This window comes from Candoia aspera, chromosome 2, assembly GCF_035149785.1.
Source record: "Candoia aspera isolate rCanAsp1 chromosome 2, rCanAsp1.hap2, whole genome shotgun sequence".
In the NCBI taxonomy this organism is placed as follows: domain Eukaryota; kingdom Metazoa; phylum Chordata; class Lepidosauria; order Squamata; family Boidae; genus Candoia; species Candoia aspera.
In genome coordinates, this window is record NC_086154.1 from 195,609,097 (window position 1) to 195,625,053 (window position 15,957).

At 39.2% G+C, this 15,957-nt stretch overlaps 1 protein-coding gene across 2 annotated transcripts in view; it reads left to right on the forward strand.

The window, feature by feature from the left end:
• Positions 1-15,460, forward strand: part of SMC5 (structural maintenance of chromosomes 5) — a 52,223-nt gene extending 36,763 nt beyond the window's left edge. For both annotated transcript variants that reach the window (XM_063295142.1, XM_063295143.1), the window contains 6 exons: positions 1,691-1,786; positions 2,490-2,594; positions 4,367-4,486; positions 12,239-12,418; positions 12,505-12,600; positions 14,575-15,460. In XM_063295142.1, coding sequence (XP_063151212.1) covers positions 1,691-1,786; positions 2,490-2,594; positions 4,367-4,486; positions 12,239-12,418; positions 12,505-12,600; positions 14,575-14,703 — 726 coding nt within the window. In that variant the 3' untranslated portion in view covers positions 14,704-15,460. The remainder of the gene's footprint in view (positions 1-1,690; positions 1,787-2,489; positions 2,595-4,366; positions 4,487-12,238; positions 12,419-12,504; positions 12,601-14,574) is intronic.
• The last annotated feature ends 497 nt before the right edge of the window (positions 15,461-15,957 follow it).

A 15,957-nucleotide genomic window follows, 5' to 3' on the forward strand; every position in this document is an offset into this window, starting at 1 on the left:
GTGAAGAGATGATGTAGGCAAACACATATGCACAATACTCTTCAACCTTGTTTCCTACATAGAGGAAGAGAAACCTACATAAGTAATAAAATAAGCTCAAAATACAAAATTGCCCTGAAATCAATGAAACTTCCAGAATAAACCAATTAAAACAGATCAAAACAAGAACTATTAGAGACAGTTGAATTTAAAGGCCTAAAAATTAAATAAAATTCTGTCGGCACTAGAAGGCTTATTAATCAAGAATGCCTTTTTTCCTACTCTGTGTTACTTCAGATGACAAGAATATCAGGGGAAACCTCAAAAGATTATATTCATGCACAGACAGGTTCAGAGAACAGGCTCTATAGGATTTTAAACATTAAGACTAGCAGTTTGGATTGTGCTCAGATATAGATTAAAAGCCCATGAAGCTCCAGAAGTACCCACTAGGTGTGTTGTTAATATCTGGCTCCTAGTTGCTGTACAGTATTTTGAATAGTCATTTCTGCACAGTTTTCACAGACAGACCTTTCTCTTATTGAACATGAATAATCCAAAGGAATGCCACAGTTTGTAGACTACCTGTAGCTGCCGTAATGCTTTCTGGGTTACAAAGGTTACTTGAGGCTGTTTTTCAAATCATTAATGTTTCCAGTTATCAATTCAATGCTTTTATGACCTCATCTGATTGAGAAGTCAAAAGAGAAATAGAACTTGATGCCATCAGATTTCAAAAGTTTCTAAAAAATGTTGTCGATTAGTATCTCTTCAAATTGCACTCAGATTCTTGTACTTGTTGTCCACAGAGCCTCCAGTGGATGAGTAGATTTTAATAAGCTAGCATGTCCTTCTTAAGAATGAAGAGAAAAACCCAACTTATGATGCATAAACCTTTCTCTGTCCTTGTCCTTATTAAATGGAATTTGTCACTGGAACCATAATTTTAGATTTTGGACAAAATTTCATTTTGCTCTAAAACATTTTATTCCTTGTCTGCTATTGAAGATTTCCTTGAAATATTGTAAGCGTTATTACAAAAGAGCTGTTTTGTCCTAAAATTGTATTTTTCTTTGCATCTTGTACAAGTGCCCATTTATTTTTCTAATAATCATGATCCTATTGAGTAATTGTATTTTTGTATATGTAGCAGGAGTCCAAAAATATTTAGCTGTCAGCATAACTTGTGCAAAAAGGTGTATATTCAATAGCTTATCAGAAATCCACAATGTCACTTTTCACGCTCACTATTATATTCCGTTATTCTCTAAAGAGCATGATAAGCATCACAACTTTTTTCTCCAGCTTGCAACTGGATAATGGCATGTTGCTAAAGTTGTATTGTATGGAAACACCACACAATTATGGGAAAGATCCCCCTTTCTACTTCAAGCAATAGAGGAAGTTTGAAGTTGCTGTTTTGGTAATGGAATGCTGCAATAAATCAATCTCTTGCTCCCTTCTCTTGCTTGAAGTGAGTAGTGAAAATCTGTCATATTTGTTGTTCCCTTCTGCCACCTCATGTTTATGAAAGATTATCTGTATCAAGGGTGGGAGCTTGGGAAACACAAACTTGAAGTAAGCAGTTAGGACCTTGCTAACGAAAAGCCCATGCATGTACAAAGGAACATACTGTGTCTGGACAAATATCAATAGATGCTTGTGCAAAGTAATTACCTTATTTTACACAAATGTAATGCAATCTTTTTAGGCATTCCTGAACCTTCCAAATACAGTAGATGAAATTGATGCTCTACTGAATGAGAAGAAAACAAGAGCTTCATGTTTCACAGGCCTCAATGCTTCAGTATGTACTCCCAGTATTACGTTATAGTATATTACGTTTATTATGTAGAAATCAATAATCATTGTCTTTGTCATCATCATCAGCTAAGCAGCAGAAGCAATGTGTTGTGAATGCTATTAGAATTCTAATTTTCCCAAGGTCCAATATGTTCTATGCTGCTTTTCTTTTAAAAATAAAGAAGAAAATAGAGGAAGTGGGGAAAAAAGAGCTCTAGTTTACTTTAGCCTGATGGCAGCAAATATGTTTATTTGATACCAGTTTTACTCTAAAGCGAGTTGCCTCTTCACAGTATCTTCCCCCAGTCATATTTGAGTGACAGACACCTTTCCACTGTTGAAGAAAACAAACGGTACTTGGTTATGATACACTGTAGAGAACGAAAGAGGTGGGGGCAGAGGTTAGTTTTTGAACCATACATTCCAATAATAATATATTGCTGCAACCATTTTGTATTTGATCAGATCAGATCCTGTTTAGAACATACGTATCAATATTATGTATAGTTGTAGACTCTCATAAAACCCAGCCTTGGATTCTTCCTGCTTGAGATAATAATATGCAAACAAATGACCAAGTTCATTATAATTTTAGTGTGTGAGGAAGTAATCAGTATTTCTGTATTCTTACTTCAGATTTGGATAGTAACATTTTTGCATTGTCCATTCAAAAGATGCCTTTAACCAGATAAGCTTTTTCCTCCCAGGTTGTTGAAGAATATAATAAAAGAGTAAAAGAAATAGCACAGATGACAGTAGAACTGGAGGAAAAGAAAAAGGAACTGGACAGCTATAGGCAAAATATTTCAGAGGTACTGATTATTATTGCTATTACTTTCACTAGTATTTTTGTGCTGTAATAAATATCCATTAGGGAGTTATATTGTAAGATGCAGCATAAATGGTTATTGGCTGCAAAATAAAAAATATATGTAGGGAAAAATGGGCCAAAAGAACCAAGTAGTGTAAGTTCAATTGTCTAGCCAAGTATTCACTCCAAGTTGGAAGCTAGATGAATAAAATCCCAGTTGTACATCTCCACCCCAGACTCTATGGGAGATATAGTAGAAGTCCTGACCAGATACCTGGAGGCTGTCAGGATCTGGATGAAATAAAACAGGCTCAGATTCAACCAAAGATGGAATGGTGTTAATTCAGAAGCTTACTGGTTCCAGAACCATACCACCTTTGTCTCTCTGTGAGCTTGTGCTCCCCAAGATTCAGTAGGCTTGCATCTGGGGTGGTCCTGGACTCATGGCTTCTGCTAGTGGAGCATCCAGGAAAGCCTTTGTCCAGCTTTGACTGGTGCCAGTTGTGGCCTTATTTGAAACAGGATGCACTGCAGACAGTCACTCATGTGTTGTCATCTCTCACCTACATTACTGTAATCTGCTCTACTTGGGGCTGACCTTGAAGTTACCTGGAAACTTCAGCTGGCCAAAATGCAGCAGCTGGCATCCTTGCTGGTCAGTCTCAATACTGCCATGTTAGGTTGCTGCTGCAGAAGGTGCATTAGTTACCAGTGTGTCTCTAAGTGCAAGTGAAGGAACTGGTCACTAACTTTAAAGCCCTATATGGCTCGAGGCCTGGGTGTCTGCCTTTCATAAATAAATGCTGCCTATGGATTTGGTTGGCCAAAGAGTGCCTACAAGGGTCCTCACTTACCAGGAGGTGCAGTGAGAGTGGGCCTGATAGCAAGCATTCTCTGTAGGGGCTCCCTTCTTAGAACAGCTTCCCTCCTGAAGCAAGGATGACTTCCACTTTTAATGCCTTTTGGAAATCTGTTAAGACCTGACTCTTCTGGAGGGCTTTTTAGGGATTGATTGCAAAGCCATTGACTCCAAAATTAGTTTGATTGTGTTGTTATATGGTATTTTTTCTATTATATTATTTTATCTTATTATATTTTATTATATATCCTTGTAAGTCATCTAGAATCTAACCAGATTGAGGTGGTGTATAAATTTCATAAATAAATACAGTCCAGAAACCAATTCAGCAGCAATAGCAAGGACTATATATACATTCATAGGCTAGGATAATCAACTAGAAAGCAGGATCTAGGTATGTGCAGAACTGCAGCCCACTCCAGCCACAATGTGGCACCCTTGCATTCATGCATACTAGGTAGTGTGAGGATTGAAAATGATGGCAGCCAATTGAACAGCAAACTTGAGCAATATGGCCTTGTGTACATCAATAAGTCTAAGCAAAGATGGAATGAGAGTTTCACCTACATAGTGGCCGCTGATAACCAATTTAATCTGATGATGGTATCACTTGATGCCCATGAAGATTGCCAAACTGCGATATGAAGGTGTAGTGTCAACATGGTGCAAGACAACACAGCCTATGTCTATGGAGCACTATTAATGCATGGATTAGTTTGCGTTCTTCCCCAGATTGGAAGTATTTCATAGACTGGATACATCTGTAGTTTCTGACCACTATGCAGGTAGGTAGGTAATTAAGGCCACAATTAATTAGTAATATATTGAATACTTCATTCTGACATTTTCTGTAGTACTAGAGGTGGAATCTTTATTGTCCCTCTTCGTATGATAAATCTTTTTTTTTTTTTAAGGTTAAGGAAAGGTGGCTGAACCCTTTGAAACAGATGATTGACCAAATAAATGAAAAGTTCAGCAGCTTTTTTAGATCTATGCAATGTGCAGGGGAGATAGATCTTCATACAGAAAATGAGGTATGATTATAAAAATGATGTATTCCTTTATAGAGAGAAAATCCCTCCTAAATGCATAAATTATGGCTTTTCAATTAAACAATGGGCAGTATGGTGCATATTTTACAGGTTTGTGTACTGTCATTCAGAAACAATTATCAAAGGCAATAGCCTTCTTCCTTGGGATATATAAACTTTAAAAAATGAATAAAATAAATTAGCTATCGTATTCATAGTTAAATCCTGGCAGTCCATAAATAAGTTCTGTGAATAAGTTTTACATGATGCAACTTTAGCAGTGGTTTCAACTGCAGCACTAAATACTCACTCTACATTAAAAACTGACAGAGCCCTATCTAGTAGCACATTAAGTCAGGGACAGATGTTTTGGATTATTAAGTTTCCACAATCCTTTGCCACTGGCAGTATTGGGAGGATTGATGCAAATTGCATTCTGAGACATCTGTGGGGCATAAGTGAGCTGCTTTCACCATAAGTAATGGTGCACAGAGCATACTTACAAGGCTGAAAGAAGTATGATAATCCAAATATAGTCTGGCTCACTTTCTCTGATTGAGTTCTGTTGAGCAAAATAAATAGATGCAGCCACAATCCTATGTACATATGTATCTGGGTCTAGTACCCAAAGCACAATGAAGCTTACTTCGGAGGAAGCATACATAGTCTTGTATGTCTAGAATATAACTAAGAGAAAAATCTCACTGTCAACCCAAATATTGGAGTCAAAGGGGGCAGGTTTATCCTCCCTGATTGTACCTCCCTTCTTCTGTATTAACGAATGGCTGCCACATAGGCTTTTAGCCACTAGAGGACTGGATTGCAATGCTCACTGTGTGACTCTGAGTCAACCCATCCTCTCTCACAGGGTTGTTGTGTTACTGTGGTTGTAATAAATTAGGGAGTTGTTCATATAATTCTATCCCACCTTTATTATTTTTATAAATAACTCAAGATGCCAGTTTGGTCTAGTGGTTAAGGCAATGGGCTAGAAACCCAGAGACTGAGGGTTCTAGTCCCACCTGAGGCATGGAAGCCGGCTGGGTGACCTTGGGCCAGTCACTCTCTCTCAGCCCAACCCACCTCACAGGGTGGTTGTTGTGGGGAAAATGGAGGAGTAAGGAGTATTAGGTATGTTCACTGCCTTGAGTTATTTATAAAAATAATAAAGGCAGAATGGAAAAATAAATAAAGCCACCCTGAACTGACAAAGAAATGTTAGAATAAAAATATAGTGAATAAATAGGGGTAAGTCAGATGCTGCACATTGACGTGCCTACCGAGTCAAAACTTGTGTTCCACCAGGAACATTTCTTCCCCCCAGCCCCAGTTACAGCAATAAGAGGCCCTCTTCTCTTGGGAGAATCCATAAGTACTCACAGAAATACTTATGGAATAAGTATACTTATGGAAGAATATATGAGTATACATGTGATAGATTGCTTACTACCATTTGCTATATTCTCCCTGTCATATTAAAAAGCATTTCATTTTGGGAGCAAAATAAAGTTGTTCATTTGTCATAGCAAATTTTCTGAATTACTTGAAAATAATAAAGTAGTGCAGATTGTGGTGTTGATCAAAGCCTGGGGACCCCAAAAAATCTGGAAATGTTCATACTCTATCATATCACACAGATGGGATATGCACCAGCACAGAATCTTAATCTGCTGTAGCTGAGATGAAGTCTTGGAAGAAACCATACACTAGAAGTTGTGTCATGAGTACTGAAGGCTAGCTGGAGGGGGCCCCTATCCAGGGGGGAAAATGCATGCGTAGTACTGAGGAGTTAAGCAGCCATTCAAAGAGACACAGATCAGACCCGCCTTGACTTTGGGGTTTATCTGTCTGGGTTTTTCCCACGCTTCTTCAGTTCGTTAGGACTTTCTGTCTAATGTAGCAGTAATAAACACTAGAGACCTATTCCTTGTCTCAGCATGGTTCCTGGCTGTTAGGACAAGTTGCCTGCTCTGCAGTGTCTTTTTGAGCACTGCAGTAGTAATATTAGAAGGATTCTTCTATACACTTTGTACAAAACTGGGTGCTTCATTCATGTTTTTTCTCATGGCATTTATCATAATTTGGACTCTGATTTTGGATCTTCTCAAGCTGCTTCAATTGTTCATTCAGGCTACCTGAAATCTTGTGGCCTTGTGGGCTGCGTTCCACTTGTGCCCAGTTTGCAAAAGTCAGCTCCTACTGGTAGACAGCCAGTCTCTTTGCCTCATGTGCTATCCTGTGGCCATCGCTAGCAAAAATTTACTAAGCAGGCAACAGCACAATCGCCCTTCTGTGGTCATGGTGCTTCTCTGGAAAAAAAGCCTTCTTAGCTGTACTGTCTGTCTCTTCAGATTCTCTGGGCACATTCTTCTTGATCTAAAGCAGACATTACTTGCATAGCAGGTAGCTTTGGTACCATCCACTGTGTTGGCCTAACAGTCCCACTGCACCTCCACTCATTGGGTTGATTGACTGAAGCACTGTGAGGACCAAAGAAACACAAGACTAAGGGACTCCTGCTGGTTGTCTAAATCTGCCTTAAAAAAGGGAAAGAAAGAATCTTTATCTCTCTTTTATATCCACCTTCTCAATCCCTCCTCACCCAGATATCACAAATTCAGTGATAATGCATCACGTTCCTTAAGATACCAGGACCATCATTACTTCAGCCACCCCTTCTCCACCTACTGCTCATACCATGCCTTCCTCTACCTTCTGCTCTCTTTTAGGATTAATGCATCTTAAATGATGTTATGCCTTTATGATCCATATAACTAGCAGTGATGACAACTGAGCCAATTCTGTTTCAGAACAGGGTGTAGTCCTTTATCTCTACAAGATCCTTGTCTCTGACCTAAAAACCAGGACATCATTCTGGATATAAGATTTTCCACAATTGCTCCTTGCCTTTCCACCCTCGATGCTTTTTTACCAGTCCCCCTTGCCACCATCTCCACCAGATGGCTCTGCTAATATCCTGATAACACTATGATGATTGAGATTATCAATCCTGCTCTGTCTGTCTTGCAGAACATTCACCCATTTACCCAATAGACCTGATTTTGTGGTTCAGAACAAAAAGAAGTTCTTATCACCCAATTTCCACTCCCTCTGTCTCACAGTGTGGTTCCTCTGTTCTTTTAGAGCAGACATCACACTGGTCTTTCAATCAGTCTCTTTTGCCATGATCAATGACAGACAGCCAAAGTTCTGTCAGCTTGACTTAATTTTCTGTTTTCTACTTTCCTAAGAGTACTGAAACTTGGCCCTGTTGTCTGTGAAAGTTTATCTCATGGCCATTTACTCCAGCCATTTCTCCATGCAGAATTTGTTGGTGTTTTCATATCCAACACAGAATGCTTTCTTAAGGCCTTTTCCAATCCCAACCCACTTTAACCTCTATTGGTACCATCCTAAATTTTGTCTCTTGTTCTTATAACTCTGTCATGTACTTTTGTGAAATTATGCCACAGTATCACACCATCAGAAACCCACCATGAGGTTGCTGTTGTTGGGAACTGTGAACTTTTCATGCTGATCCCTATACCTGAATAATCCAGATGTCTGTCTGTCTTTTGCCTATGATGCTGAATTCTTTCTGACTTAATCTTCTTGGTAACATTCTTCCTGTTACCCACTATACTACTGGAAATAATTTTGCAATCTTTAGGTGTCCAGTGTAACTGGTGTACATTCCATGGCCCAATTCTTTCTATTACAGAACCTCTTTGTCTGCTTCTTAGGATGGATAAAGGGGAAGACGTTTCATCATGGTAATTTGTCAATTGGATAGTCAGAACCATCTGCCTAGCTTATCAATTGTTGAAGGAATTGCCACCTGTAGGTGTCAGAACTTGTTCAAATTGTGACATGCTTCTGAGACAACCAGCTTTTGGTCATGGTCTCAATCTACCAACTTCATTAGGTACTAGTGTCCATGTGACTGGAGTGTTTCCTATGGCTATATAGAGGAGTGTGGAGATGGCCTTGAAGAAGGAATGCAAGAGTGATTCAGTAAACACCTGCTTAGCCCTGAGAAAGAGAAGGGGATGAAAAATAAACTCAAGATAACCTTACCTTGATTCTCTTTGTTATAAGAGAAGCAGAGAAAAACAGTTTTTGTTGTTGTTTTATAGAGTTTCAGTAGTTCTTGTGTCTGTTTTTTGACCTGGCCTACTGCGAAGGGGTGAGAAGCTTATTGGTCATAGGAGCAGTATTAAACTAATTGTGTTACTTGCCCTTAATCACTAGATAAACTTTCTATCCATCCATACGTATGATGCATATAGACCATGAAAATATACAGGCTGCTCTTCAAGTAGTAATTTGTACATTCATTAAACCATCCTCCTTCCCCTCTCAAGTACTGTGGGAGTATGCTGTTACCCTACGGTTGCCTTTGTAGTGGCCTTAAGGGGACTGAGGCAAGAATAGCACTCGATACATATGTAGTAGGATCCCACTATTAAGGCCTACCTTGTGGCGGTAAGAGCAGCAGAACGTCAGTATTTCTCTGCTCTTATTGCATCTGCGGAATGCCACCCAGTGGCCCTGTTTAAGATCATCCAATCCCTTTTGGGGAAAGGAGATTCAGAAATCCACCTACAGGGCCATGCTGAGGAGTTTTCTGGGCATCTGCAGGATAAAATTGCTCGGGTCCATACCAAGTTGGGCTCCAAGCATGAGACAGGATCTGTGGAGATGCCCAGGGATCATACCCAGTTATCTGGGAACCGTTTGATCCTGTTGGGCCTGAGGAAGTGGACAGGATCCTCTGGACTGTATATGCCACCACTTGCCAATTAGATCCATGTCCCTCCTGGCTGGTGAAGGAGGCACGGGAGGTGACATGTGGTTGGGTCCAGACACTGATAAATACATCCTTGAGAGAGGGGGTGTTTCCGGCTGCCTTTAAAGAGGCACTGCTGTGCCCCCTCCTCAAGAAACCATTGCTGGACCCTAGTGTACTGGACAATTTTCACCCAGTATCCTACCTCCCCTTTTTGGGGAAGATGGTTGAGAAAGTGGTGGCATTGCAGCTCCAGAGGATTCTGGATGAAACAGTTTATCTAGACCCCTTTCAGTCAGGTTTCAGGCTGGAAACAGCATTGGTCGCACTTATGGATGATTTCTGGAGGGAGTGGGATGGGGGCAGTGCATCTATCCTGGCTCCTCTTGACCTCTCAGCAGCTTTCAATACCATTGACCATGGTATCCTTTTGGGGCAGCTCAGGGAGTTGGGGGTGGACAGCGTAGTTCTGTGCTAGTTCACCTCCTTCCTCCAGGGCTGGTCCCAATCTGTGTTGATAGGTAGTGAGAGATCCAGTCCGCGGCCCCTTCTCTGGGGTACCGGTACTCTCTCCACTCCTTTTTAACATCTACATGAAACCTCTGGGTGAGATCATCCGTCACCACGGGATGAGGTATCATCAATATGCTGATGATACTCAATTATATATATCTCCATCCCGGGTGAAGTAAGTGATGCCGTGACCACCCTCTCCAGGTGTCTGGAGGCTGTGGGGGCCTGGATGGGGAACAACAGGCTTCTACTGAACCCTAGTAAGATGGAGTGGCTGTGGATTAATGGCTCCTCGGGTTCTGGGAAATTGTCATCTTTAGTGCTGGATGGGGTCGCACTGACCCAGACAGACCCGATGCATAACTTGGGGATCCTCTTGGAATCACGACTCCTGCTGAAAGAGCAGGTGGCAGTTGTGACCAGGAGGGCCTTTGCTCAACTCTGTTGTGCGCCAGTTATGCCCTTCCCTGGACCGAGAAGCCCTTTGAACAGTCACTCATGCGCTGGTCATCTCCCATATAGACTACTATAATGCGCTCTACATGGCACTACCCTTGAAGAGTATCCGGAAGCTACAACTGGTCCAGAATGCAGCCGCGTGGGCCATCTTGGGTGCCTCAAGGTCAGCACATGTAAAACCTTTGCTGAGCGAGCTGCACTGAGTTCCAGTTTGCTTCCAGGTCCAATTCAAGGTGTTGGTTATCACCTTTAAAGCCCTACATGGCCTGGGGCCAGGTTACCTGAGGGACCGTCTCATCCCCATCACATCACCCCATCCCACCCGGTCACGCAGAGAGGGCATACTGCGGACCTCATCCGTAAAAGAATTCCATCTGGCAGGGTCCAGGAAATGGGCCTTCTCTACAGTAGCCCCCGCCCTCTGGAACATCCTTCCCCCAGAGGTGAGACAAGCCCCCTCGCTTCTGGACTTATGAAAAAAACTAAAAACCTGGTTCTGCCAGCATGCCTGAAGCGGGTAGGGGAATAGTTATTCCTGGTGATGGCTAGCCCCCTAGAATGGCTCTTTAGACTCATGGATTGATACAGAATTTTTCAGTCCATCTGGATTTTATCGTATTTTATATTTTTATTGTTAATTTATATTTATATTTATTGTTTTTATAATTGTATCAAATTTTAACTTTGTTTTTATTGTAAACTGCCCAGAGTCCGTCCCTTGGATGGTGATGGGCGGTGATAAAAATTTATTAAATAAGTAAATCAAATTTCACCTCAGCTATAAAAGATGCCTTTGTAGGATTATGCACAAACAAATAATCCATATGTGTGAATGCACAGATGATAATTCAGAAAACCACCATTGGAAATAAGCAATCTGTTCTTCTAAAGAAAAATAGCGTATTTTGACATAATTTTCATTTATTTTACTGAAAGAAGTGCTAGGAAATTTACAAAACATCTCACGTAAGGGTTGCTTGAAAATACCCAGTGAGATACCTGGCTTTGATAACAAGCAAGGTGAATTATTTTTCCATGCTGGATTTTTTCTCCAGCAGGTGAAGAAAACACTAGCACTTCTTCCCCGTTCTGTTGCCCCAGCAACAACTTAAGGCACCAACTTAGAGAAAAATAAAGGGAGTGTGTATTCTGAAAATTACGCAAAATAGTTAGATAAATCTTTTTATTGTTCAGAAGGATTTTAAAGATTGGTTTGATGAAACATTTGAAGAATATGTAAAATATGTGTTTATTTTATGTGTTGATAATATTGCATTATCAATTATATCTTACTTGGATTTATATCCTTTTTCCCCCGTAGGCATTTAAAGCAACTTCAACATGGATCTCCAGCCGTTCCACTCCATTCCACTCCACTCCACTCCATTCCATTCCATTCCATTCCATTCCATTCCATTGATATAAGCCCTACTCAATAATGAGTGTAAAGGGCACATTAGTTTCACCACCGGATTCCCTAATCTTATTCTTATTTCACATTCACGTGAATACAATCTGTCTTCAGGATTGCCACTTAGCACAGAATAGAGACTAGGGGGTGGCGTAGGAAAAGGCAATGACTGTGTGTGGCTCAGCGCTGCTTACACATTTCACTACCCCGCCCAGGTTAAATGCCTGAACTGGAATTTAGTGGAAGCTTAACTATAGTTTAACTGTGATATCAGAACTGACAAATCATGATTTGCCAGCAGTAACACGACATTTAAATCATGTCTGCAGGGTCTGAATAGTGAACCATAGTTACGTTTTTGTGCCTGCAGTGGCGGATTCATTATCGGGAATTAAAATGCAAGCAAAGTTGAGGTTCATATCATGTCATACTTGCTGTATATTTGGAAGCTCAATGCTTGATCTGGCTTCTAAATTAGGGTTAGTGCAAACCTTGGTTTTATGTGACATTTTCTCTCTTTAATTTATTGTCAGGGACTATGTAAATTTGCAGATCTCTGAACATAGCTGTCCTATTTTGACAGGAAGAATATGACAAGTATGGGATCCGGATTAGAGTCAAATTCCGTTGCAGCACCGAACTTCATGAACTGACTCCATACCATCAGAGTGGAGGGGAGAGAAGTGTTTCAACAATTCTGTATTTAATGGCTTTGCAAGAACTCATCAGATGCCCTTTCAGAGTAGTAGATGAAATAAATCAGGTATATATCCTGGCATCGGAAACAAAAGCTTCCTTCACTGTATTCAGCAGCAGGAGAAGAAATATTGATGTTTATTTCTTTTATAGGGAATGGATCCAGTTAATGAAAGGAGAGTCTTTGATGTGGTAGTAGAAACTGCCTGCAAAAAGAGCACCTCACAATACTTCTTTATTACACCGAAGGTGTGTGCTGAAAACTCTGCATCTTATGTAGATTTTATACCGACAAACCAGTCTATAGCTTATCTTTGTCAATTTTGCACGTATCAGATTATACATCTGTTTTATTCTATCTGCAGCTGCTTAAAAAGTATGAACATTCATACTCACCTTTAACCTAATTTTTAATACATAATCTTTACATATTTTTATATGCAATTTCTAAACTGGAACTGAACCACTTTAATTTGGGGAACTGCTGCTGCTGCTGATTTTATCCCACCTGATAATGCTATGTATTAGTCTAGTAATTATGAATTAGATCACTTTGTTAAAAACTACAGACCAGTGAAAGTTATCCCTATTCCTTATTCAGAATTTGGATTTCCTTATTCAAAAATAAGTAATATTGATAACAATCTAATACTTTGCCTAAAACGTATAAAACTTAGCTTTAAATTGTTGGCAGTGATGGAGGGAGATTCCAAATCAAGCAAAAGTCTGAAATTTGCTTTCATAGCACAAGGAATAATGTTATCTGCTGGAATGGCAGGATACTTGATAGTCCCTTCTTACTTTGGCAAGTGATAATGAGGCTTCCAGAATTTATCCTTGGTGGCAAATTAGAAGAAAGGAAGTCAGAGAATGAGAAATTGGCAAGCAGAGGCTGAACAGTTCTTTCCTTTTCTTTGATGATTCCTACTGCATGCTACCTGTTTGGGGCCACATTTCTTTTCAGAATTATTTACATTTTTAAAACCTAAAGGTAGCTTGGCAGTTTCAGTGGCATCCACAGGAGTGACGTCATTCTGTAAATGCAAAAGCTTTCTGACCCAAATGGGCAAGTTACAACATTTATGTGATGATATCACCATGCATATTACATCATTACCACCCCAAGAGATGCCCATGGGCTGCTCACTGAAAATGTTTGTTAAAGCTCCAGGTGTTTTACAAACTAAATGTAAGCAATCAGAAGTAGCCATCACTGAATGCAATAAAATTAACTCCCAGGGAACTATGTACAGGTAGTTCTCGCTTAACAACTGCCCTGTTTAGCAACCGTTTGAAGTTACAGAGGTGCTGAGAAACTAACTTTACGACTGGTCCTCTCACTTATGACTGTCACAGTGTCCCTGTGACCATGTGATCAAGATTCAGGCACTTCGCAAGTGGTGGGTGTTTACGACTGTCGCAGCATCCCATGGGCACGTGATTGCCATTTGTGCATTTCATAGCTGGCTTCCAACAAGCAGAGTCAACGGAGGAGCCAGCAGTAAAACTGCGGTTGCAGTCATGTGTTGCTGGCCTCGGTTGTGGTTGTATACCTGTGCAGTTCTGCCCCATAAATACATTAATAAACAATAATTATTTGTTTATTGCGGGGGGGAGTTTTGAATAATATATAAACAGAAACAAATTATCGTGGAGGAATCCACACTCTCTGTCAACATCTTATGAATGTTTGCTTACAGTAATATTGATTTCAAACTACTTTGAAGCTTCCTTGTTTTCTAGCAGGAATTTTAGGAAACATATTTACTGGTATTACTCCAATTTCTTTTTTAAAAACTTAATACTGTAGTATCTATTTCTTCCTAGCCTTGCTTTTACTTTATTAATCTTTGCTGGTGCATATATACTTTTTTTTCCTTTCTCCTTTTATTTATATATTCTGCCAACAGCAACCATCTCTTGGCTATAGCTGTTAATATCCTTAATATAGTAGTGTTTATGTAATTGATCCAGCCCTGGAGTTGAAAGAGATTAATAGTAACAGTAGACAATGTGTTCACAATTTATTCTGGATATATTGTCTTACCTAGCTAGCAAAATTGTCTATATTGTTGAACCAAATAGAATAGCAATACAAAAGGAAAATGGAATTTAGCTGCTGTGGGAAGCATTTAGTGTATATCAACTAATAACCAAGTGTGCTTGGTGAAGAATAAATAATATGATTGTTTAATAAGATACTTTTTCTTTGCCTCTTAACAGCTGTTGCAGAACCTCAGTTATGGGGAAAAAATGACCGTATTATTGGTCTACAATGGATCATCTATGCTAGAATCAAGCAAGTGGAACTTAAAAGCTTTCTGTAAAAGGAGGCGGAGATTTCAACAGTGACTCAGCAATAAATATATTTTCCTTTTTGAAATTGAAACGAAAAGGAATTAGAGAAAGTCAAGAATGAATTTATTTCATAAAAGCACAATTATTCTTTTGTAAAAGCCATTGATAGGCAATGTTTTAGAAGACTAAAATATTAACTTTTTCTTTTATGCTCGTTTTTCTCTGAAGAACCGTAGATACCAATTTGGGGGATAATTTGAAAGGATATATTTTATTGTCAGTGATCAGTTGTTTTAGATGAATTTGAGAAGGAAATGTTCTTCCAGTTGTTCACAACTTGGAATTTTTGATATAATTACGTTTGTTTTAATATATCTTACAAATGTTATAATATAGCTTTGGTAAATTGGTAAATTGGTAAGGGTTTCACCAAATCTGTTCAGCAAGGAAGTTCAACAGTTATCACTGTTCCCAGTTGTGAACTCAAAAGAGACTATCAGCTGTTTAAATATCTGTTCTGCATAACTGTGGGATACTGGACTATGAAAGTAGTCTTTCCAATTGCTGCTAAATGATTATCTTAATTGTGTTCTGGCAGACTGAAATAATTTCAGGCATTTCTGAAATACATAAAATATGCAGTGTCTTTTTATCTTAATCTTAGAAGCAACCACTTGCTTGACTGGTAATTTTATACAAAATACCGTTCTTACAGCATGGGACATACTTAAATTTTGTTCCATATTTTTGTCTTTTTCATAGAGAAAAATGCCAAATCTCTTTTTATATAATAAATATATATTGGAAGTAACATTTTATTTTCAGTTCTTTAACTCCTTTTAATTATAGCAATAGAAACTGACTCAGTTTTCAGATACTTCCAACAATAAAAAAAAATCCACTAAGTATCTCAGACTTCAAATCATTTATGAAACAACATTTCCAGCATCAAGACTTTGGGATTGTTTTGGTCAACATGAGACATGAAATTTGTCTTTGTGAACCTAAGGAGCAAAACTTGTCTACAGTAGAGAATATTATGGAGGAACAGAAGAAATTTGTACTGTCCATAATAATTGTTTAAACTGCATTTGAAAAGTATGAGAGACTAAGTCCCATTGGATGCCATGATTATTTAATTCTGAGTACATATAATGTTTGTTGTAATATAAATGTTTAATGCAAGAATGCAGTCAGTGCGGAGGACAGGAGTATTCAAGCGTCAGTACTTCATTGGGTTTAGTTAGTTATTTCTCAAGTGACTTCCTTACTTATATATATATGTAGTGGTGTGTTGGCAAATGTTTA